The sequence below is a fragment of the Macrosteles quadrilineatus genome, unplaced genomic scaffold (assembly GCF_028750875.1).
Source record: "Macrosteles quadrilineatus isolate MER2022 unplaced genomic scaffold, UCM_ALF_1.0 Scaffold_19__1_contigs__length_3004403, whole genome shotgun sequence".
Classification (NCBI taxonomy): Eukaryota; Metazoa; Arthropoda; class Insecta; order Hemiptera; family Cicadellidae; genus Macrosteles; species Macrosteles quadrilineatus.
Window position 1 is genome coordinate 449,563 of NW_026542612.1, and position 26,167 is coordinate 475,729.

General features: G+C 35.7%; 1 protein-coding gene across 1 annotated transcript; it reads right to left on the bottom strand.

Annotated features, from left to right (window-relative positions):
• Window positions 1-411: 411 nt before the first annotated feature.
• Window positions 412-25,737, bottom strand: LOC129005298 (homeobox protein Hmx-like). The gene is made up of 3 exons (XM_054434155.1): window positions 25,298-25,737; window positions 8,048-8,211; window positions 412-2,499 (listed from the first exon to the last, which is right to left on the bottom strand). The coding sequence occupies exons 1-3, from the start codon at window positions 25,567-25,569 to the stop codon at window positions 1,658-1,660; spliced, it is 1,278 nt and encodes a 425-aa protein (XP_054290130.1). The 5' UTR covers window positions 25,570-25,737; the 3' UTR covers window positions 412-1,657.
• Between the last annotated feature and the right edge of the window lie 430 nt (window positions 25,738-26,167).

Here is a 26,167-nt window from a genome sequence, read left to right on the forward strand (position 1 = left end):
AGCATATTTAAATATGTTTTGGCATTTGGTATAATAATCAATTAATAAAGTCCACACTACAAATTACACCCTGAACTAATAAAAAAATATTAGAGATCAGTCCACTCAAAGTAACAGGATATGAAAATAGATACTAAACCAGGCTTCACTTCTCACACCAAGATGGGAAGACTACTTGCAGCATCCAAAGTCAATGTGTTACTTAGCCATGTTATTATCATGCAATTATCGGTTCCAAGCATTAACACTGGAGGTTTACCAATTGATTCTTGGTTTGTGTTTCCTTATTACAAAAAATATCAATCTGTTGTGGAATATTAATAAATACAATTGTTACATTTAAATTGTTGCATTTATTTGAAAATGTACATAACACGTATGAAGCGAAGGTCTACGACAACATCGAACATGGTACATTTTACATGGTAACCGTATTTAATATATTTACAACAGTTTGTAATTTCACTTTAGATCCAAGAATATTTTGTGAAGTGGAAGTACTGCACAGTAACTTGTCAATTTACAAATCACTTAAGATTGTGTAAACGCAGGTTGTCATATTCCAATTGAGAAAATAAATGTCAAGGTTTTGTACAATGCTTAGTGAAACGTAATTCTCTCAAGGGACCTTTGTTTTAAAGTTAAATGTTAATGTTCATAAAGGTACTCAATGACAATTCTTTACAAATAAATAAACTTACTTCCTAAACCTATCTATATAATACATTACTATCACAAATCTTTAATACTAACTACTATTTTGTACATAATTAGGTACATTTATTACAAAACGAGATCGACAAATTCAACACTGACTAGTCCTTACATATTTGTACATAAAACAACTTCTTTTCACTTTTCATCGAATATGGAAAAGAAATCAATTATTTTGTTGCAAGTTTCAAGTTAGTACATTATGAGATTCAAGCATGAAAACCATCAATTTATAAGGAAATGTTATGTAAATGTAAATTCCTAATATTTGGTCTATAGACAGGGCAAAACAATAGTTTTCATTCATAGTTGCAATTCGGATCTTGATGGGAAATTAGAAAATAAAATAACAGTGAATCACTCTATCTCTTATGTATGTTAGGTATGAAATGTTGTTTTTTACTTAAGTCTTATTGTTATAAAATAGTTAGCAAATTCATAACTAAAATAAATTAATATAAATCGCAATTTCCACATTTAAATGACTATTACCAAACGAAATTGTAATTATTTGCGGAATACTTAGGTCATAGCACAGCCTAATGGGTGAGAGTTACCCAAATTTAATTTAGTAATACATACATTAATAAGGTTAATAGTTTTAGTTTCAGTAAATGATACAGACTTTCAATGGCCAGTTTGTATCATTGTCCGAGCATGAGATCATAATAGGTTTGGTTCCTGAATATTGAAAATATAACTAAACTATTAATAGAGAATGAATTATTAAACAATGTACCTTACAACAAGTGACGAAAATGAATAATTTTGCTAGCACCAAGTACCAGTGTAAGTGTAGGATTGTCGATGTATTGCGAAATTAATGTTAGAGTTCTTTGCTAGGTGTGTAACAGAAATTGTCAGAGCCCGTTGGGAAGGTTACTCTGTAAGGATGGAAGGAAAAAGTGGTCGGCTCCTCCACAGGGTACACGTGAGGTAAACTTCAGACTAGGCTAGGCAAGGGCGCACGAGGAGGTGAGGACTGCGAGGAGGACGGGGGAGTGTGATGGTGGTGATGGTGGTAGTAGAGGGAAGGGTACGCGGAGGAGGCGGAGGTGACAGGGACGGACAAGTGATGCTGTAGTCCAGGAGTAGACGATGCCTCGTGGTACAAGATGGGAACTCTCACCAGTCTCTGTGCTGCCTGTGCCATGTTCGCGGCCTCCAGCTCGGCCGCCAGCTGCCTCTTCCACTTGTTCCGCCTGTTCTGGAACCATATCTTCACTTGAGTTTCTGTCAAATGCAAAGACGCGGCTAACCCCGCTCTCTCTGAGCTCGACAGATATCTCTTCATGTCGAAGGTAGATTCTAACTGGAAGACTTGACTTCTAGAAAAAACCGTCCTCGTTTTCTTTTTCCTCTTGTTATTGTTGCTCATCAAGCCTCCGTCCTTCTTGTCGTCCTTGGAGTCGAAATCGTCGTCTCCCTCCTCCACTTCATCACCGTCCACAACCATGTCGTCGTCGTGCCGTCGCTCCGACATGTAACTGTGCATGTTCTTCTGACTGGCGGCCGCGAGCTGTAGGTAGGAGTCGTGCTGATGGAGGAAGCTGGGCCCGAGGAGAGAGCTGAGGTGATGGTTACCCAGAGGTTGCCTCGGTGACGTCGCTTCCTCACCTAGAGAGCTCGCAGGGCTGTGGCTGCGTCGGTGAGGGTCAGCCCCAACAGAATGTCCATGGTCCTTGGATTGGCTGCTGGAGGGTGGTAGAGGAGATCCACTCCGAGGCCCGACACTGTGAGGAGTGCTCGGCCTACTGGTCTCTTCGTTTGTCGTCGTCGAGCCACCTGCAAGAAAATATGAATATATAGAACGTGCGAAACTGAGATATTTAAATGCTTTGAGCGTTTCATGCGGCTCTTGTTAATTGAATCGAGTTAGTAACATTATAAGGACAAGGAAATTTAAACTAATATATAAGCAACAACAGGTGTTTCGAAGAACGGACCCAACGATGTTATGATTAACGACTATTTCATTATTCTGCAGTTGTGTATCCAAGACCATACAAGTCTGACACTGGAGCGAAGCTGATAAATGGTATTCTTTGATCTAGATAGCGCAACACTCAATCAAGTCACGGCGGGGTTTCAAGGTGCTTCCGGCCGAACTAAAACTGGGTGCAAGATTAATCGATTGTTGTTTATAATGACGTAAATTAACTATTTAATCGAGATAAAGATGAGTATTTATTATCCTCTCAAAGCTGTTAGCTAATGTTTGAAGTCTAGTGCCCAATTCTATGTCCGGATTAATTAAGTGGTAAAACAGGGAGATTCTAAAAGAAATAAACATCTTTGACTGTCTAATACTGCTATGTTTTAAATACAAGGAGAATGCAGCCTATGTTTTAAGAAAATAAAAAAAAATTTCCATATAGTTTTTCCATATAGGTATTACAAACGTTTAATGTGAGCATTTTGGTTCACATAGCATAAGACAATCATTTTTTAGTTTTGTCCAAACTCCCAGAAGAGTGATTTGATAAATACTCTTTGCTGCAGTGACAATCCTTTCTTTTTAGCCGCAAAAGGTTTGACATTAGAGACTGTACAAACACTTTATATTTCACATAATCCTACACATATGCAACGAGGAAATAACTCAGGGCTTTGCGGAGAACATCCAAACATTAGGTCGATGTCAGCTGCACGGCCAGATCCAGGGCGTCTTGAGATTCTCATCTAGATATTCAAATTACGTATAGCTTTATAAAAACATGTTCAGCTGTTTTTTTTCATATAAGCTTTTAACCGTTTTTCGTAGAATTTAAAGTTATAAACTCACCTCCCTTACCGATTTCTTCGGAGAAAGTGCAATAGTTACAAGATATAACCCGAGTTAGCTTTATCAACTTTTACCGCAGCCCTCTCAGTGCTTTATTATTTGTTCAAACAACCTTTAATGCTGTGCTTCTTATGTACTTCGTAGCTAACTTTATAACAGGATGGTATTTACTACATCTGGTGCTAAATTAACGTTATGCAACAGTAGCTGATTAAAATTTCTTTAAACTCAACTACGCAAAACTATTTCATTAAAATTATAAGGACCATTTTCATTCCAATCACTTAACTTTGAAACTGTATACAATGCTTGCGTTGTTGGTGACAATGAGCTGTTTTTATGAAAACATGAAATATTTTACTATCCATTAACACCAACTACACTGACAATAACAACGTAACTATTAGTTTTAAGACGTATATATTGTATTTTAGATTTAAAATTTATACAGTAACTGGGCCTTTGTGTGGACAAAACATGTTGCATTTTTATTGTATCCAACCTAAAGTACAATACTTTCAATATATAAGAAACCACAAGAGGTTCTCAATTGTTACTTCCGAAATTAAAAGCTCCCATTCCACGTTGTTACTCCTTCGCATGTTAACGCTCGTAGGATCAGCTGACGATCAGCTGCTGAAGGTGGAGGAATGTCCACATGGCTTCTGGTGATTGTCCTGAGAGGCTTCATCGATTGTTATTGGAGATATCCCGGTGTGGTTTGTGTTCCGAATAAGTGCGTTACGACATCGTCTATCATAATACTGTGTTCATTCTTCCGGAACCCCAGCTAAGTGTACACATATTCCCGCACTATGATACTCTGACGTTTACTTTATAACTATGTATGAACACATTTTTTTACGGATGTGTAGTATTACGTTTATTGCCAGTTAAGTCGCTAATTTGGTTCCTATATTTTCGTAATGGTATTCGTAAATATTATCGTACCAAAATACAAGTTTACAGTTTAATCATTTTAAAAGCAGGAATTTAAGTAAAATACATCATTAAAAAATTTAAGTTCTAATGAACTGTTATCACAAAAAATAACCTTATCCATTAATCGTATTATTTCATCACTAGGGCGTAAAGTGACTATAACGATTGTGTTAGTGTACATTATACCATCGATATGTCGAACTGTTAACAAGAATGCAACAATAAGCTACAACCAATTAAAACAAGCGATAGGACTCGAAGTTTAGCCGAGTTTTCTCCCTAGGGACTAAATATACTTGTTACTCTCTCGGAAGTAAAATAGCTAATATGAACCGCAACTCATGTAATAAAAACGGCTGTTTTTGCTGAAGTATGACGGACAGAAATATACGAATACTTAATATGTCTTTCATATATTTGGGTCCATACAGTTCTTAACAAACCGAACATCTGATTACCTTGAAACTTTGGGTAGTAATTATATACAGTAAGTTTATACCGATGTGATGATTCTGTATTGATGCCAATCTTAGCCTCTTCCTTGTGAATATTATTATTTTTTTTTTTTATTTAGCCAAATCATTCATATTTTACAACATTTATACTTTAACTCGAATGTTACTCTTCCAGGTATCTCGTAGACTAATAAAACTGAAAGGGGTTTTTTAAATAAGAATTAAAACTCAAATTCTATGGTCTATAATTGTATGATTAGGGTATCTCTACCAACAGTTTTCCCGTTTGAACTCTTGACCCTTTGTGAAACATATGTACAGGCACTACAATAAAAAACGTTTTAAACCCCCCACCACAATACATCTTATACTGGTAATTTTATTATTTGTCTTAACCTATCGTGTACGTACAAGAGGTTGGCCATTTTGAAACGACTTGTTTCTCCACTTTAAAAGTGATCGAAAGACACTTGACGGTGATTTTAGCAAAACAAGAGAGAGAGGAGCTGATCCTTCGGGAGAGGTTCGCCGGAAACGCCTTGGAAATGATCTTAAGTGCCATGTCAATGTTTAATGAAGCAGAGACTCAAAACTCAAGACATGTCGATATTGAGCAGCACAAGACTTACGATATTGCTTCAACATTGGGAATTCATAGCTCATGGTTGGGGGTTGCGAATGTTTCATCGAGTCTTTAACGTAGCATAATCAAGTAACTCAGTAAAAATATGTATGTAAATTATTAATAAAGTGATTTAAATATTTTAAAGAATACCTAGTAAAATATCAGTCGTAGGAATATTTATTTGCCATACTTTGCCAAATACCTACACAGATGATATGTTATCAATGGACCATCACTGTATAGTACAATTTGTTATGCCAAAGGATTTGTTTCAGTGTTTATTCAAGTAAAAAGTATTTATTTTTGTATGGAGTTATTTGTTAGTCGTAATTAAAAGTAAAGTGGAAATTTAAGGTAAGTAAGACTTTTTATTCTGACAAGAAAATGTAAACCTTATGTATACAGTCTAGCACTAGTGCTTCCCCATACTATGAAAATCAGCAGTTAAAACTCAGGTACCTCAATAACTGCCCATTAACATCATAGAATTGACCAGTCGAAATAAACAAATAATATACTGAAATGTCCTTTTCCAACGTTATTATTTCTGAATATTAGTAATATTTCATAATGTTGTCAAACATAAAACATAGAGTTGCATTTGTTTTGTTAGTCCCAACTGAAATTAATAGCTTTTTAGCTACAATATTAATAATTACAAACAATTTTTTTATTTCGTTCATATAATATTTTAATATTTGTACTTTAGGATTGGATTTTACCTTAATTTTACCTTTTTTAACTGTACCTAAATGAATGTTTAATGTTTAAGATTGTAAACTCTGTTTTGTAAAACGAACAATTTACAAAGTATTCTCAAGTCTATTCTTATAAAAGTTTAAGGTAATTTTAAATAGATCCTTGAAGTATTTTCATTGAAGAATGAACTTGATACAAATCCGAAATGAAGTGTCTGCTGACAAAGCAAGGGCGGGAAGTTTAAAAACAGCGAAAGACAAACTGTCAACAAAGTGAAAACCAATAAGCAGTGGACACTTGAAGGGCTCCTAAGCCGGCGGAGAGAGAAGTGCTTAAAACGGCTTCGCTGTTTATTTAAAATCTAATTAACTGGAGCTTACAGTGAAAATGTGTGAGTGGGCACAAATTGGCTATAAGCCGATACCTTACTAGTGCAGGGCAACGGTTAACAGCGAACGAGTACTTACAGGGGTAGCTATCTAATAGCCTACTTTATTTTTTGAAAGTTAACAATTAATGGCGACCTAGAGTTAGGGTAGGTATTTAATAGCCTACTGTATCAACCTTCGAAGCAACAATTCACACTGGGTTATTAATCTAATAAACTATAATGACTTTGGGTCACCACAGTGTGATCGTTCTATACAATTATCAACGTAGTAGGTCATCTACATAATGTCTTAGGCAAAGAACGCCTATGTTCAGACAGCTATCTTGCAGTACCATACTACTCTTCTCATGTTTGCATAATATACTAATCATCGTCATATCTTTATCCAAACGTATTTTAGATACTCAAGGAATTTTTAAGAATAAGGTACATCAAAGTTGAACAAAATACAAACTTGAGTGGTTCAGGGTGTTTGTCCCTGTAGAATGTTTTTTAATCACTGCATGGCCCATTCGTTGAATATAGACTGTATATGTTACAAAATCTAATGTAGCCTATGCAATCACTGATCAGAAATTCGATGGATTCGATTAGAGTTTGGCGTAAATGGTCACAGCATAAAGACATTGAATCGTTATTCAACATGCAGTTGTTCTATAAGGTCGGGGTTTTTTAAGTATATAGATGTGGTACAAATACTTTTTTCCTAAAGATATGAGCAAGTCAGAAATACAATAATTGTATTTTTATTTTTTTGTACCAGAGATGAAACTCTAACGTTTCATGGTTTTAACGGAACTCAACTCTATCAATGATGACTGATGCTGGGGGCCGTGGGTTGTGTAAAGTAAACAGTTGTTATAGAGAGTCGGAAGAGAAGCCCCGAACACGAGCACCGGGGCGTTACATTCAAACTGCGACGCCCCGCAAGTGAGGCCCTAGTGGCCGACCCAGTTCTGGCGTCGACACCTCCTTAATCGGCTCTCAGTCTCAACTATACAACACAACTTTGCTTAACTAAGAACTGACACCTCCAATATAATCTGCAACTACAACCAACATCGGTTCTGTTGACATGACGTCATCAATATATAGGCTACTTTTTCAAAGATCGTTGATCAAAGAGTTCCGTTTGGGTAATTTCAAATAAAAAATCGTCTAACAATTCTTATTAGCTTTCAGATCTAAAAAAGTATTTTGGAGTTCTAGTACTCTCTAGTAACCCAGCATAGGATACGAAGCAAGCCACAGTTCGCTCACTACATTGTTTGTACCTGATCTGAGGTAGCATAATAAAAGTTTTACCCTGAAAACATGTACTCGTAGTTTTGGGGAGAATTCTAAAGTTATGAGATAACAAACATGAACCTCTGAGATCTCAATGTTGGAGGACCAGTACCACAGCTGTACCAAGTTTGTTTGTTTGCAAAGCTCACCTGTAGGGCTGGTGGTGGGAGGTGGCTGATGCAGTCTGGCCCAGGCAGCGTACCACGGCTTGTCCGAGGGAGTGCCCGGGGGTGGGTGAGGGTAGACAGCGATGAAGGGACTGCGACCACTGGCGGCGGCGGCCAGGGCGTTGAAATGGGACATCAGCCCCAGTCTGAAACATACACACATAAGGTTACACAAGAACATACGTACATTTAGAAGTGGGTAAAGCCTCATAGGAAACGTGCTGAACTGAAAGTATTCAGAGCTACAAATGATTCAACGAGCCCTTTTTCGTTCCTGAGAATAAATTACAGACGTTCTGATATTTTTTTCTCAGGGGAGTTTGCAATGTCGAGGTGTTGATGGATTCACGTGGGACAACGTATCCATTGGATCGATTGATATAACTACACCACAGTTTGTGCAGTTACCAAATGTCGTGAAAATATCCTTAAGTCATTTGGTGTGGACATAACAAAATTGAACTCATTTATACAATGGGACCTCGATAGCAAGACCCTCGATGACAAGGAAGCTTGATAACAAGTGTATTTTTCAACTCTCCTACAATTTATTTGACTTCTAATCATATGGTTCTGAAAACCTTGATAAGAAGTCAACGTTGATAACAAGTTTTAATTAATGATCCCCATGAGAGTCTTCTTATCAAGGTTCTGCTGTCTTTTGTGCCAACGATATACAGTACTTAACAATCGAAGTTACATTTTGATACTAGGCAATGTGATGTGTACAAGTCCACAGTACATTTTAAATTTCGTAATAATAATAAATCGTTTGATTATGTTTAAAACGAACAAACTGCGATCGCTGGGACCTTCGGTTTTCCATTTCTGTTTCGTAATTGTCGCAGCCACAGTAACCAATTGATTATTTAGTAATCAGCAGTAAATCAAAACTGAACATTTCTACTCAATATTATGTCCTCAGCTGGCATTTTGTTATTCGTTCCCGTAGCGGGATGGGTGTTACAGGAACTTGTCAATGTCATGTCAAGGTGTATTGTCAGGACAATGTGATGGTAAATTACCACCTGGAGATAACTCCATGTGAAATGAGTTACATCAACAGACTGTAATGTGACATTGCCATTGGACCTTCCTTGCCAATTACAGTACCTGAATGTGAAGGAAATAATGATAACAAACAGCAGACAGTGTCGTTAAGAAAGATGGACAGCTGGCAAGAAAATGGAACAATCGGTTATTCTGTTGATACCCTCGATATAGCGAGGTTGTTATTGGAGAGGTAGGAGACTTTGGTATTGGAAAGGTGTGACAAAAATAAAATAAAAAAACAATTAGCCTATAGTTTGTTTCAAATTGTAATCATCAAAAGCAACGACAGGCTGTAAAGAGCTCAGGCGTCCAATATAACGATGATTTCCATGGAAAATTTAACTTTAAGGATTAATCTGTTTCATGTATTTCTCATGGTCTTGTCTGTTTGTTTCAGTAGGCATATACGTTATATCAAGTTAGCACAGTACAAATAAGGTAAATAACCTTTTGTTTGTAGGCCTATACGTTATTCATGCGAGGACAAGTATTCTACTATACTGTTCTTCCAAGTGGTTATTAATAACGGCAATATTTAACTAACTCAGTTAAAACTTTAAATGACCCAATACATTTCGCAAAATACATTGGGTGAACACAAAATATGAACATCGAAATAAAAATCTGTTTTTTTTATTTACAGCTTTCTAGGATTAATATTTTTTCCCTAAGCGAGTGAATAAGCTCTAAAACACAAAATGATAAAACAGCGTGCAGTATATAGCCTGTACAGCGGGATCCAAGTACAGCGCTTTTTAAGCTCAGCGCTCTCTAAGTGCAACCCACTTACAATAATCGTTAATGTTAATACCCTCCGCTCATAACTTTTGTTTATCACACTTGAGGTAAATGCTTAAAAGGTTTTTGCGATTAGGAACTTAAATGCTCACTTTGCTAAGCCTTGATTATAAATTATAACAATTTTTACGAGCTGGGGGAAACATTTATTTAATTTGAATAGCTATATTATATTTGAAAAATATTTGTAAAAAATATATAAAAACTGTTTTTACATTCTATTTCTTGTGAGATTGCCACTGTTATTGATGAGGATGAAAGACCAAAAGTTAACTTTATCGCCGTTTCAGAAACACTCAAAGCGACTTGTGGAAGGGTTGGGGAAACTTGGCCCAGGTGGGAATATGCATAAGAGAGGTTCGACGTTCTATTGAAATGGATGCCTGAACACGGCACTTGAACTTAAGTGTTGGGCCGCTTGGGGCGCCAAAGTGCTTTCCCTGCTCTCCAGTCAAGTGCCACTCAATCCAAGTGTCGCCGTTTACAGCTCTCTACATCTAAATAAACATTTGCAAACTTCCCCACCCCCACCCCCCCCCCCCCTCCACAACCAAACCCACAACCCATTCAACCAATAACAAGTACCTTACCTTCAGCGGCCCAACCACACGATCATTGCTCATTCCGTTTAACATGAAAGAGAGTTTCTCAACTGGCATCGCTTTTCAGTTAAAACTGTTAAAGGAATTTGTTTTACAGTGACTTAACGTTGGGCTTTCGTCGATATACTTGATAGTTTAACTATTATTTTTTGTTGAAATAAGTCAGGAAACATATTCGTGTAGGGTGTTGGTCTATTCACATATACACTTTATTTCAATTCAAAACCAAATCGCGTGCTTGAAATAGCTCCTGTTAAGCTTAACATGAAACCGTTTAAAAATTATAATGAATACGTACGAGGGAGTAATAGGTTTAAAGTATTTTTATGTCCAATCTTTGGTAACCTTATAATGACAATCTCTTGGCGTATATTTTTAAAGCAGTAAATCTTTTTGAAAATCATTTGACAGGTAACATCCTTATTACCTATCAATAATTGTTCAAATAGGTATGTGTTTATTCGTCGAAGAGGTATCCTTCATATTAGTATGTATAACAATAAATGTACGAAGAAATTTGGGCGTTACAAATAGTTTTCTTATGTGTTAGAGATTTTTTTTAAATAATTAGTTTCAAATAACACACGTCAGCAGTTGAGTAGTTTTTTTCGGCTGACTTAAAATCTTTATCTGATTTGTAAGAATCACTCCAATCCAAAGTTGATCTCTCCTCTCGACTCCAAGTTTTGAACAATCTCACGTCGACGTCACGGTAATGAATTAGGAGCTGAGGCGAATAAAGCCAAGTTGCGAGGCGAAACAATGAACTTTTGTCGAAACTGTACATCATCTTACCTCTAAGTTCTGCCTCTTAAGTGTTCCTGCAAATTTAATACGCTTAGGGGCTGCAGCGTGGGGGGGGGAGGGGGCAAAGAGTGTTATTTACAGGCGGCTTATCGATTAACTCACTACTTAGCGGAGCAGCTTCGCGACCGACTTGTTAACTAAGTAAGCAGGATCGTCTTGGTTAACTTCCTTCCACTCCTTGGTACTTGCTCCTCACCTTCAACTTGGCGGTCTTCACTTCAAAACTTCTCCGAAAACGTCTAACGTATGGCTAATCTGGTGTTAGAAGTATTACGACTCAATTGTGTGGATATAATTGAATTATAGATTTGTCGATTTTATTTGATGATTTGACTATCGAATTTCCCGTAGGGAATAAGCTATTACCGTAGGTCTCATGGACCAGTAGACCTAGACCTGGGACCAATTTACTTTTTCGTTTTGAGATCCCCAGATGCCAAAACACCATCCGTTCAAATTCATATATGTATAAGTGTCCCTTAACGCGATAACTTTAACAAAAATAATCCGATTTTGATTAAATTTGCTACAAACGTGTAAACGTACGTTTATTCAAACGAGTTCGTGAACCAGCATAATCAGACAACGGGAACGGAGGTTTATGGGGGGTTTTATGGGGTAAAAATTGATTTTTCACATTTTTGACCCTACAAAACAAAATTTCATAACTTCTCTCCAATCCCATTTGTAGAGCTTAAAAAATAATTAACTTTGTATATTGAAGCGTTGTCGTATGCCCAACGGTTACGGAGATAATAAAAAAAAATAACTAAAAAGTGTTTTGTTATTCTTATTGTGAATAAATAAACTGTTGTAGTTTGCTTGTTTATGGATATATTTTAACCAAATTTGGACATTTTGTTTATTTCATACTAAGCTATCAACATTGCAATAAAAACACACCTCAATACCTTCCCTGTAGCAGCAAACCTAAGTACTCAATAAAAGTACGCAGTCTATCCGACATTGTCGGTCAACGACGCAGCACACAAGTATCAAGTAAGTAAAATGTATGTTTTTTAAATAGGAAATAAATCTGACAATGTTTAGGGAATATCTTAGTAGAAATCCAGCCAGGTAAATGGAAATTCGCTTAATCTGCAGGTTTGCTGCGGCGGGGGTATTTTACTTAGCTTTACTAGTTTTACTTTTTTATTGGCTGGATTTTCATCTTAAAATACATAATCGTAAAGGGCGAGAAAACAACAGTGTTCGTACAATCAGCTATTTTTAGTATTATAAAGACGAGGTGGTGTCTATCTGTGTCTGTCTGTCTGTTCGTTTGTACTGAACCGATTAGGTTTAATTAAAAAATATATATATATATATTTACCGCACCAATAACTCGCTTTCTATTCTTGCCTTGATATTGACCTGGGACTATGCCTCGTGTGCTTTCAAAGTTCTGAGGTGAGATTGGAAGAACTAAATATTGATGTGTCTCCATTGAAAAAAAAACAATGTTTCCGTTTGCGTCCACATTTCAATATAAACTTATCGAACCATTGAATTCGCTTTATTTTAGAATCCCACCTAGCTTATTTAAAAAAATTAATATAAAATACTGTAATGCCATGTGGTGGGTGTATTTATCCCAAGATTGTATCATTGATTTGTGCAATAAGTAGATTCTACAGACGTTGCTGTATTAACCTACAGTAGGTGACGTCTCCATCATAATGTTAATAATTATAATAAGTGGCTGGGGACCGAAGCATGGCTTGGTGGTTTGTTCCCATTGTATATTTTTGTTTACAATTATCTTTAATTCTTACCAAATGTTTGAATAAGGTCCAAAAATATAGATATTTTTTAACGATAGGATGATAGTTGTACAGAGTAATTATATTCAAAAGAACGGTAACTTTTACACTATTTCTTTGGTATGTAGTTTTTTAATCATTAATTTTAACAACCACAAATTCGAAAGGTTTTTACCCAGAGGTAGCTACTATTCCACCTTTCTTTTATTAGTGACTTTGGATAGTGAAAATAACCATGCTATTTTAACAATACTTAACAATACTTAACTTCATTTGCACTTACCTGAATCCAAAAATTACATTTTTATCAAAAAATTTAAAAGAGATTGACTAGTGAATGGCTATTCAGATGATTCTAGGTTTAAAATTTATGTACCCTAACTTTAATTTTGTGATGTTAAACGATGCCAACACAAATATTTAACAATGCTAAAACATGTCTTTTAAACCAAAGACTTGCTAAATCAAGAAAAATGAAAAAGTCACTTTCTATCAAAACATTTGTCTCAAACCGCTTTTGTCCTAAGGGCGTTTAAGATATACAAAACTGGGATAAACTCCAGAGGATTGTAACAGTTAATAGTTGTTTGGTTTATCAGAATGTTGCTGAGAGCTATTAATGATTGCCATCGGGGCTAGAGTATTGTTGTCTGTATAATTGAACACTTGCGAGAATAGGGAAGGAAATAGTGAAAAGAGAGAGGATAAGGGGGAGAAAAAGAGAGAGAGAGAGAGAGATGGAAGCGATTGGTCTAAGTGCTGGGGCAAGACATTAAAGATTAAGAAGACGTCTCCGATCGGTCTTATGAGCTGAAAATAATACAAAGCAGTCTATTCTTCGTAAAGTTTGCGTTTTTGCATGACTTTATAATATTATTTAATTTATTTATGTTTTCTAACTCAAATATTATAAATAAATAAAAACTCTTAGCCTTAATATGCGGGTTATTAAAATGTTATTGTGTATTTACGTAAAGATTATGCGGATAATATACAAGTCTCTTGGTTAAGTTCAATTTAGCAAAGCAGTTTAACAAATGTCCGGGAGTAGTTTTCTATTTTAAGTGTTAATAACTAAAAAAATAAATTGAGTGTAATTGAAATTTATTTGAAATAAACTCAAAAACGTATCTATATATATAAAATCCAATGTATGTTTGTCCTTTATGGACTACGAAACCGCTCGACAGACAGGTTACTTCTTCGCAATCCTGATTAAGTTATAGCACTACGGCCGTTTCGGAGATAACTCCATCGTCGGTCGTCAGTATTATAACCGTGCACGTGCTTAAATGTTTTCGTGTCGAGTCATGTGTTGTATAATATGTAGTATTTATTAACAATTGACCCAATGAAAATTCAGAAATCTCGTAAAAAAATCTAAATATCAGAGTATTTTGTTTAGTGTACGAATACATCCGACATTGGAGTAACCTCCGAAACAGCCGTAGTGGTAAAACAAATTCGGAATTGCAAAGACAGTAAGTAACCTATATATTTATACAGTGTGTAAATTAAGTATAGAAACAAATCTGTATTTTTTAAACAGAAATAGATAGAAATATTCTGGGTACTTATGGATTAAACGGAGGCCACATTTTGTCAGCGCGCTGCGGCGGTTACGTTAGGTTGGGTTATCGTAAATATTATGTGTGTAGGACTTTCCTCGCTTCGTTATGAATCGAACGATACTTTCTATTATGATAACCCAACCTAACATAACCGCCGCAGCGCGCTGACAAAATGTGGCCTCCGTTTAATCCATAAGTACCATATTCTGTTTGTCGCATTGATTGTTAACAAAGGTTTGCAGTTTTTTACATTAAAATATTGTTTAACCCCCCTAACAGCGTAATGGGTAGGGGGGGCTTATTTTTTTCAAATAGCAACCCCCATTGAGTGACCCTGAAGGGTTTGTAAAAAGAAATACAATGACGCAAACCCGAGGTGAATATATCACCCCTAGCCAAAATGGCGGGTATTCCAAAATGGGTGTTTTTCACATAAATCAAATTTTGGAATAACCGGCATTTAGGTGAAATATCTACCTCGGGTTGGCGTCATTGTATTTCTTTTGAAAAACCTTTCAAAATGAGGGGGTCACTCAATGGGGGTTGTTATTTAAATAAATATTTTTGATGTAAAAAAGTGCGGAACTTTTGTGAACAATCAATTCCACAAACAGAATATTTTTATCAATTCCAGTTTTAAAATACAGATTTGTTTCTATATTTATGGATTGGTGTTTTTCACATACTGTAGGTCTAAATCAAATTTTGGAATACCCGCCATTTTGGCTAGGGGTGGGATATCCACCTCGGGTTTACGTCATTGCGTTTCTTTTGACAAACCCTTCAAAATTAGGGGCCACTCTATAGGTGTTGCTATTTCAAAAAATAAGTCACCCCCTACCCCTTACGATGTTAAGGGGGGTTAAACAATTTTTGATGTAAACAAATTTGAAACCTTTTTAAAAATCAATTCCACAAATAGAATATTTCTATCTACTGTATTTCTGTTTAAAAAATGCATATTTGTTTCTAAACTTAATTTACACACTGTATACATTTTAGACCGCTACAATGTTTCAGGAAAATGTGGTGGTGATCTCCGACCACATAACTGTCGGAGTTAATTTAGACACAAATCATCAAAGTTATCGTCTCGACCAATTTCTTGTTTAGCATATTCAAGATTTATGCGCCGCAGAGTAGCTAGGGAGATAGCCGCGTGGTCCTATCTGGCGGTGGGATCGTGCGCCACGCGCGCATAACTAGAAATCAATTACAATAATTAATCGTATGCGTGGCCGTTAGTTTCGCGAATCGTCATCCGGTAACGAGGGACACGCTACAATTGACTCCCAATTAGGCGATGGGACAGACTGATAAGAAGCTATCAATTATCGCGAGTAGGCGCGGGCGCGGAGCTTCGTCGCGTGTCGCGCGCCACAGACATCTGGTCTCGGTACAACACTCGCATTACATATACGACTCGTCATTGGCCACCTGGGCAGATACTGTAATTAAATATATCGCGGAAATGGCGGACGACGCATGTGCTGCAAAATGGCGGTATGAACGCCTTGTGCCAACAGTGTGTACTTGTAATTCCCGCCCCTGTCAGATGCTAATGTGGGCCGTTCTCATGCAAATCGAGGAAGGATGAGCAGAGGGTCGCATTGTACAGGAGCGAGCGGAAGAAGACAGACGTGGAAGATACGTTACTGTTACAGCTATAGGACTGGTGGCTTGGAAATTGAATTGATAACAAAGAAAATTACTATCAGTAAATCCCATGAGAAAATAAGGTTGTGTACCACATGCTGCCTTATAAGTGTATCATAACAAGTTGTACATATTATTTCGTGGTCCTGCAGGGTCACATGATAAATATGGTTCTAAAAAGGAGTAATTCTTGATTTCATTTGCCATTTTTCTTTATTAACATCGTAAAAACAATGCAAATGTATTACCAAAGACTGCCAAGCAGATTGCAGCAAAAAATCTGAGACTTGGAATGTCAAGTCATGTCAATCAACTTATTACTATCATAATGTTTAAATTCGTCTAATCTTACCAAGGTACGTCTATAATATCACAGCCTGCAAAATATTAAAATAAATGTTACGTAAAAGCGACTTTATTGGGACACATAGTCGCATGACTATTTTTTCACAAGGTGCAATACCAACTAGCCTGGCAACTTGACATACATGACATGACACAATTCATGCTTTTAAGTACGGGTCTGCACTTTAAGTAACTACACGATCTCGGATGCCTCAAAATCACCCGTACTCTCCAAAATTTAAGAACACATAAAGTTTTTTAATCACTAATTAGTATGGATGGATACACCACGGATGTTACTGCTAGGTAATATATTCTAGTGCTAAAGTAGGTCTAGAGATTCTCTAATCTTGTCGTAGATATAATGAAGGCATTTGTTTTCAATAATTATCTCCCGGGGGCTCCACAGACACAAACGCCGACACTCCACTAAACTCTTCCACTACTAGACTAGCGAAATTAGTCAACATAGTTCCGGTTTTATTAATTGGAATTTGACAACATGGCAATCGAGATAGGCTGGCTCGTTATCCCACCTCGACGCCAAAACAAGTTCTCTAAAATGCAAATTTTGACAAAAACACTTAATTCTCCATCAACGATCCTACAGGGAACTGACGCGAGAGTTTTCGGGCCGGACATTTGAAAAGTTAGAAATAAAGTAATCTATTAGTTTTGAGGAACTAAAATATCCATCACATTCACATTTTTGTATAACAGTTAGTTACAGCTTGGATGCTGAGGTACAGATTCCACCTATACAGTAATGTACAGATAATGTACAGTAATGTACAGATCAGCTGTACTGAATGAGTCTTTCACAGAGTGTAGAAATTCATACTGAGTAGAAATTCTATTTCCTCCCTTATATTTTAATACTTTGGTGGTTATTAACAAAAGATATAATACAGTTTACAGGGGATTGCACTTCAAGTTGGGTTTGGTGAGCAAGTTAGCGTCTTTGACAGAAATGAGTACAATTGGCATCAGCACACTCCTGTCGATGGCTCAACAACTACCTTCATTTTTACTCTATTTCATTAGGTATTCTAGTATGAAACCGTAACAAAAGCTATGTTTTGCATGGTCCGTAATAAAACTAAATTTAATAATCTTTATCATTAAAATGCTTTTCTGTAATTAGCTTAAAAAAGATTGTTGGATATGTTTTACATAGGACTCGTCCTCAATACGTGATAGAGGAGGTGCAGCAACAGATGAGACAAGACTTATAACAATGAGCTTAGCGTTCGGTGGTTATAAGAGATCTTTGCATGTTTAAATAACACAAACATTCTTTTAAAATATGACTTACTGTGTATTCAATCTCATTTGAAAAATGAATTGACAATCTAAAAAAAGGGAAAGCTTGATTTATTTTTTATGGTTGTACGAAGTACATCTAATAATCAAACATTAAAAAAATATTACAAATGCTGTGAATTAAAATCAGAGTACCGTCATTCAAATTCTTAAAAAATAATCATAATACAGTAGTAGATATAAATTCTATATCTGAGCTCTGATAAATGTATCTATTAAAACTGCTGTCTACAATATTATTAATATTTTCCCATTTGTGAAGCAGAAGTTTAGTTGACCTAATTTGAATACCATTTAATTAATACAAATGTTATCATTCTTCCGTATTTTATCTTAAACCCCACCAACCGCATCTGTCTAAATGGATATTTCGAAGCATTCTTTCACCCAATGCTCACAGGTAAAAAACACACATTTACTCGAGGGTTTTACAACAAAAACCAAATTGGCACCCATAAAACCACCCACTCGTCAGTTGTAAACGTCATGGAAATAATACAGCGGTGAACAGTCGTCATAACTCAAGGGGAAGGGTGATTACGCTGTATGAATTAGCGACCTGGAGATCATCTTTGTTTCTAATTATTTCGCAGCAATAAAACTGTTGGAGCGGGTGCTTGGAGATGTGGCGAAGATAAATGAGTCAGCTGCTCTCGGTTCCAAAAACATGTTTGGACAGCGGCTTTTGGCTTTATTGGATTTGTAAACGTCAACGTCGTGTGTCGGCCGTCGCCGTTAACGGTTACAAAATTGCGGTTTTGGTTACCGTCTAGCTTTGTGCGTATTACGTTTATTTAAGGCTTCACAAAATACTTTCAGAGATCTGTTTAGTAAAATACAATAATTTAAAGTTTACGGGGTTAACCTAAGACTTCATAAGAATATAACTTATTACATTAAGGCTTATTGATAACAATAGTAATTTTTATTTGTGATTTCAGGAATTATTATGCTTCTGAACAAAGAGTATGTATATTTTTTAAAATTATTACGTGAAGGAGGGCTTAGAAAAAAAACTAAAAATATCTAATTAAATAATATAGATCAAATTTTGGTTGTGATTACGTCTGCGGCTGCTAACGATGGCTAACAAACAGATCTACTTTTAACAGACCGTCCCATTGTTTTGTCTCCAACATAACTTCGTGCCAAATAAAAGGTCATATTATTAAAATTTACATAGAAGTTCACATGGTCAAACTCTTTAAGTAAAAATAATGCATTCGCTCAAATATGGGTTTAAAATGTATTTGTATTTTATATAACGAACTATTAATTTCGACAGACATTTCGAAGAAGGAGATCTTTTATACAGAGTCAATTATTCTGCCTACAACTCCTCTTTTATATAGATGAACATTTAGCTCAAGTTTGACTCTGACATATTAGATCATGACATTTTCTTATAAAATAACTTAATAACCGTGGGAAGTGCGAAGATAGAAACCTATTCTCCAGAACCGAAGTCCCGTGGGCTTACCATTGGATAAATATTAGATGGATGAATAGATACTATTATCAGCCCTTTAATTTTATAGAATAATGAATAATGAGAATAGAAAAACTCCATCCGCATGATAGGAGATTTAATGAATGCGCAGTAATGTTAAACTACTCCCTCGCCACTCAGTGTTCGTTATTTCACTAACCCCGAGGCCTAATTAGTTGATAGTTGTAGAAAAATAGTGGAAAGCAAACCGCATTCGAATGACAAAGCCACATGACAGCGATGAATCTCAGTTAATTAAATAATCAAACAAAAATGGTTCAAGGCGACGTCCAAACAAAAGAGAGGCATTTTACAATAGATGAAAGTAATTTTTAACTACCTCTAGGGAAGATAATAGGGCAATAGGCGTTGTTTGTAACTACACACTTGCACAGTTCCGGTACAACAAATACTGTACACCACTCGCTCCGGGCACGGACCATGTTTGAATATTTTTAATTGAGGTCGGAAACTATGAGTGAATACAAACTCTTTGTGGCAAAAGCGTTTAATCACAGATACTCGTATTGCAATTGTAAAAACTGATTAATTCTGAGTGTTAAGGTTTTTTTTATTTGAAGAGTAGAATGTGAATCTTTACAATAATTCTGCCTACAAATAAAAAATTATGGTGATAAAAAGTAGGATGGAAAAATATAAGGTCATGTGGTGTTACTTCTTCTGTACGGTAAGGCTCAAGTATAGACTACCCTTAACAAAAATAAATTTACCGTATTTTTATGATTTACTTATTACGGAATGAGTTTATGATTTCATTAATAATAAAGGACATGGTACAACAATTTTGTCGACTATTTATTTTTACTATCTTGTTCATTCATACATTTAAGTAAACCTTGTGACGATATTATACAGATTTTCCTTAAATAATAAATATTTTACACGGATTTGACTGATTTGATTTGACTCGAGTTGCAATTCAGTGGTAGTTACTTCTTACCTATCTTAGTCTAAAGTAAAAAAAAAAACTGCTTCATCATAGGCCTAATCGTTTTTGGACTTTAGCACTCGTTTAATTAAAATCATTGAATCTACCCATCATATTTATTTTATTTCATGGAAACTCATCGCACTCATTTAACAAGATTTAGTAAATGATATCGGTCTATCTTTCCACTTAAGTGTGAATTTAAACGCATCCATAAAACTGATTTAGTGTATAAGTTACGGAAATACATATTTAAAAAGAATCGTTCTTGTACAATTATTTTGTATAAATCCTTTTCAAAAACGTCCAAAGTGTTCCCTTGTAAAGCACTTAAGCGCCAAGCTCTAGTATTATAATCGTGGTGCATTTATCCAATAAGAGATCAGATTCCCAGTAATAGATAATCCTGGCATGCAGTAGCGGGTAATGGAGTTTGTGTGTTGATTACTTCATGGCTAATCTATTGGTGATGCCTGTTCCATTAACAAGGCCTAAGTGCGCGTTCAGCCACTATTATACTCTATGGCGCTTACATTGTTCATCGCTCTCGCCGTGTACTCTGTGTACTGTACACAGCTAGCCGGTTGTTACTCTATGTAGTACATCTACAGGGCCTAGCTGCTAGCTCCAGCGGATAATCGGATCATCAAATACCATTATGACGTATTAATGCTCAAATGCCTTTTATTAGATGGACATAACTTAATCCTGGGAATTTAACGTGTTAATTCTACACAGTACTTATTTGCGAGAAATAGTTATGGCACTAAACGTGGGAGATTCCATGCGTTGTGTTTATCAATATACAATATATATATTTTTAAGATGTATTAGGCTTAGATTCGACTTTTTCATTAATTTCTGAACTCACTATGTAGTGTGAAGTATATTGATACAAACTTTTACTTAAGACTAAGAATTAGGGGATTAATCTCCATGTATACATAACTAATAATTTAATTTTTCACAGTTTAGTTATGGGTATCACATGCATTCTAAAAGAAAACAAACTAAGTAAATATAAGAAAATTATTTAACGATACCTATTATTATTTAACTAGAAAAAATATTAAGATTGAGCAAAATACCTTACTTACGAAGGTTTATAATGTATAGTTTCGTAACCTTGACCATGCAAATAGCAGGAAGTATGTTTTATAAAAAATGAACAGATTTGATTTATAAATTGAACTGTTAAAATGTCCACTTAATGTATAATAAAGAGTAGTTAGACTCTTAACAGGTGTATGAAACTGGGTTTTAAACGGAATTTCCATAAGGGTTCTTTTACCTGGTCCCGCGACCAACACACTTACAATTTAGGCAATCCAATACGTAAAATCCCCGTTAGTTCATTTATAGTATGGGATATGTTCATATAACTCTAGTATAAAATTTCCGATTTGAAGGAAATCTGGATAAAACGTTTCAAGTAACGTAACTAAGTCCGTAGAAAAGTAATTTAAGAAGGAATATTCTACTTATAAAAATGGAAATTTTAGCACTGTACACGTCACTCAAAAAGTATAAAATTATCTCATAACTAACCTATCTATATCCTCAGGAACATGTTAGCGTTGCGGCTAATGTTATTATATAGGCCCCTAGTCAATCCTGCCGAGCATGTTGTCTTTACCTGTGTATTATGCTATGTATTGTGTTATGTATAATGTTGTAACCCAGCAAGCAACAGGTCTTCCTTTCAAGTAAAAGATAGACGACTTAGCCGAGGAGGATTGTTTCTGCATTGGTAGAGGAAATGTCAAAGAATTATCCAAACAACTATTTATTTTTATGTTCAGCATCAATATAGATAAGCGTTTTGATTTGATTTTGATTCTTTGATTATAGGCTACAGTAACAGCCATCACTGTCATGAATATTGTGATATGACTATATGGGCCTTTTACGTATATGTAAAAAATTATTTTTTTATGTATTAAGTTACTAGCATAAATTAATATTAATTTGAATGACCATTTTAATAAAAAAATATAAATGAAATCTGTATTCACCAGTTAGTTGTAATCAGTTTGAAACCCTCATTATTTCCAAATTCAATTAATACTTTCTGTTTCGTTTAAGAGCATATACCTTATGTGTAACAACTTCATTAATTAATTAAACTTCAGGCATATTTGGGAAAGTTGTTTTATAAGTTCACGTATACTCCTTCAATGCAAGTTGATTAGGAGATTATTGTATATTTTTTTAAATAGTGGTACATAGTTGAAACTTCGTGGCAAATACATTTAAAAATTACAAGAAAGAATTTGCACGGATTCTGAAATGTTCACAGCGGCAGCGGTATCGTGTAGAAGTTGATAATTATTTAGTAGATTTTCGCGTGAAGACATTAATATATAATATTTTTATTTGATTTACTTGTAGAAGGGCTTACAATAATCCATACTGTAAGTCACGTATACTTAGATTTAACTTAATATTTTATAAACAAAAAATAATCTATTTTAATTTTAATGTTTACTGGTAAAATGCTTGGAGCAAAAGTTTAGGCGATGTTTTAGGTATTTAGGCTATCACATTAGTTATGATGATTATAGTTTTTAATTTGTATAATTTTTGTTTCTCAACAGTAGGGGGCCTACTACTATAAAGAAAATTCTTAAATATAGACCCTACTCATTGGGATCAAATATCTTCGCCTAAATAAAATGTTTTAACACAATGTATAGTTTACGTTAGCTAAATTAGCCTATATCTATCAATGAACTAATTTCCTTTTTAAATATAATTCAAAATGTATATAATTTCAAAGTATTGAAATCCCTTATAGCTAGTATTTTTTATCAATGCACTTACTCCAGACCCACTTTTTCTCCAATATTACGTTACACTGTCACATGTAGAAGACGAAATTTAATCTACTGATCTACATTGTGATGTATATATAATATTTTAAACTAAAATAAATAAGTAAAGAAAATACCTTCCACAATGTTAACCATGAAAGTAAATGTTTTATACTAAAAAATAACCCGTAGTACAGTATTTTGTAATTAATTATGAAGTCGAACATCGAATAGCTGTACAGAACCGAGGCCTCGCCAGGGAGGAAACTCTCGTGGAACTCGTTATCAGCTGAAAACTACGGTGTTTAGGTATAATGACAGCTGTGAAATCACCTCTGTCGCGGTCTTGTGTATTACCTCAGCTACAATGTAGTGGTTTAGCAAACTCGCTCCGCGTCGTCAGGCATAATAGGCTACTTATTGATATTCATCGATCAGAAAAATAAAAAAACCTGCATGCAATAATTACCTTGATCAACATTGTCTTTGTATATCTCCAGTAGCTTCTCATCCTATTGTTAAGTCTCACGCCTGTGTTGATCTGTGATTTATATCAGGTTATGTTTTACACGCAACTAGCTGTTGCCGACTAATTTATTATTTTTTTTATTTTTCTGTTAGGTTTTACTCTGCTCATTTTATTCTTCGATTACGATATAGCAGTAATTTATAAGTTAATAGGTACTTTGCTTTAATCGGTTTTAAAGCTGGTAAAACAAGAATAAATATCACACTTGAAATCGCAAACATAGGTCTATACCAGAAAGAAAAATGACTTCACTGTGGTCAGTTGACAAGGATGGCATGAGTAATGTAATAGGAGGGTCAAATATAAGGGTTCTAGCTTTGCAGGGGATTATGTTTAATCCACGGTATTTTAGATTATCTTATAAGTGCAGTTGTTTTTTTACATAAAAATATAATAAAATGCATATATTAAGGGTTCAGCGGATTTCCCCATAGGGAAGAATCTATTACCATTAGTGGCACGGAAAGATCTTGACTCGGGACCGATTTACTTATTCATTTTGATGTTCCTAGATGTCGAAAAAACAATTCGTTTGAATATATATATAAGTGTCAAATAATTTTGAGCAAATCACACATTCGACACATAATGAAAAAAACTTTCTCCAAAAGCTAAAATTAAGATAATCTGCATTGTGTTTTATAATCTATATTATTTATAACTAAAATAACCAAATAATAAAATGTAACACCCGTATGATAGTCAGATATTAGCGTGAGTTGGTTTTGGTCACTCAATTGGTAGTCGTCGCCCAGAATGACTCGTGTGACATGTGGCTCCGCGACGACGATACCGGTTATTTGTCAAATTTATTTTTTCATGTAAATGTTGTGTAATGACTGTTTTGTGTTATATTCATTCAAGACGAAGCTATTGTAGATACCTAAAGATGGCACTGTATTGACGCGTCGCAAATTAGCAGCGAATAGGAACGCCAGAAGGAAACGGTAAACCCAGTAGTAGAAGTGGGAAATGAATTCTAAGAATTAAAATCTTCACATAGGAACCAAGCTTTACCATATTGGTTATATTGCATGGGAGGGTAATTTTAAATGAGTGTTCTGTGTAAGGAGCCTCGTTATATTGACAACAACTAAAATATCTCCAATTACGTAGACTATTTATAGCTTGGAATTCTTAAATTTAGGTCTACATTTTGTAGTAGCTTTAAGTACTTATGTGTACCTAATTGTTTAGTAACAGATATCGTAATGTATTATCTTAAAAGTTAATTCAATAGGTTTTTTTTATTAAGCAATAAATACAACCTATAGTTAAACTTTTTGGTTATCACAATCTGGGACTATATGGATATCTTATATGGATGTTACTTAAGTTTATAAAGTTTCTTGATTTAATGTATACCAGAATATTTTTACTTTGGGTGTACATATCCAATGCCAATTCCAATACATTTTAATCTTATCCTTTATAATCGTATGGAATCTACTATATGTTACTTTGGCATCGTTAACATATTTTAAAAGTATGTACCGTTCTAACAATATTTGAACTGGCGGGACGGTTCACTGACCTGGACAGCATGGCGGGGTCGGAGTGGCAGGGATGGAGCGCCGCTGCGGCAGCGAGGTGAGCGACGTCCAGAGAGTCGCGGTCTCGTCGGTCCCGGTCGTCACCACGAGACAAGATACTACTGATGCTGAACGACGTGAACCCCGGCCCGGAGCCCTTGGAGTCGGCGACCTTGGGAGAGTGACGGTCCGAGGTCTTGGAGGGGCAGCAGCGCAGAGGCGACGACGGCCGCATCGGGGATGAGCACACATCTATCTGCGGCGAGGAACTCATAGTCGCATCACCAGTCACTGGTACTAGTAGAGTTTTGTTAAATTGATGTACTTTTTAAAACATTAAAATATTATAAATAATGTCCACAACGTTATAAAGAATTAAATAAAAAAAGATTAAAACTATTACTATCACTGGCACTTATCACAAGTGGATCGCTAGTCTGTGTTCGCCGGCCAAAGTGTTAAGTTAAACTGAACAACTTCTAGATGTGTATAACACAAATTGACGCCCCTCCCTCCCTAGCCGCGAATATCCATTTCGGGGTGGGGTTAGAAGTTCTTTGTCGCTGTCGTCGGTAGCCACCGTAAAATCGGAACAACCCCCTTTCGAGTCGGAGAATTACAAACCTCCCCTCGGCGATGTTACCCTAGAAAATAACATAATTTTAGAAACCCCCGCACGTCGAAAACCCCGAAACGGAAGTGCCACCGGTGTGAAATCGAGACACCGTAGGTATCCCCTCCGTCCCTCCCGGCGAGCGAATCTCGACCTAATCCGGGCTGATGTAAGGGTGATTTTAGTTTGAACGATGCGACATATCATTCGTGTCGTTTCTCGGCGATACACGTGAAGCTATCGAAGCCTTTCGGACGAA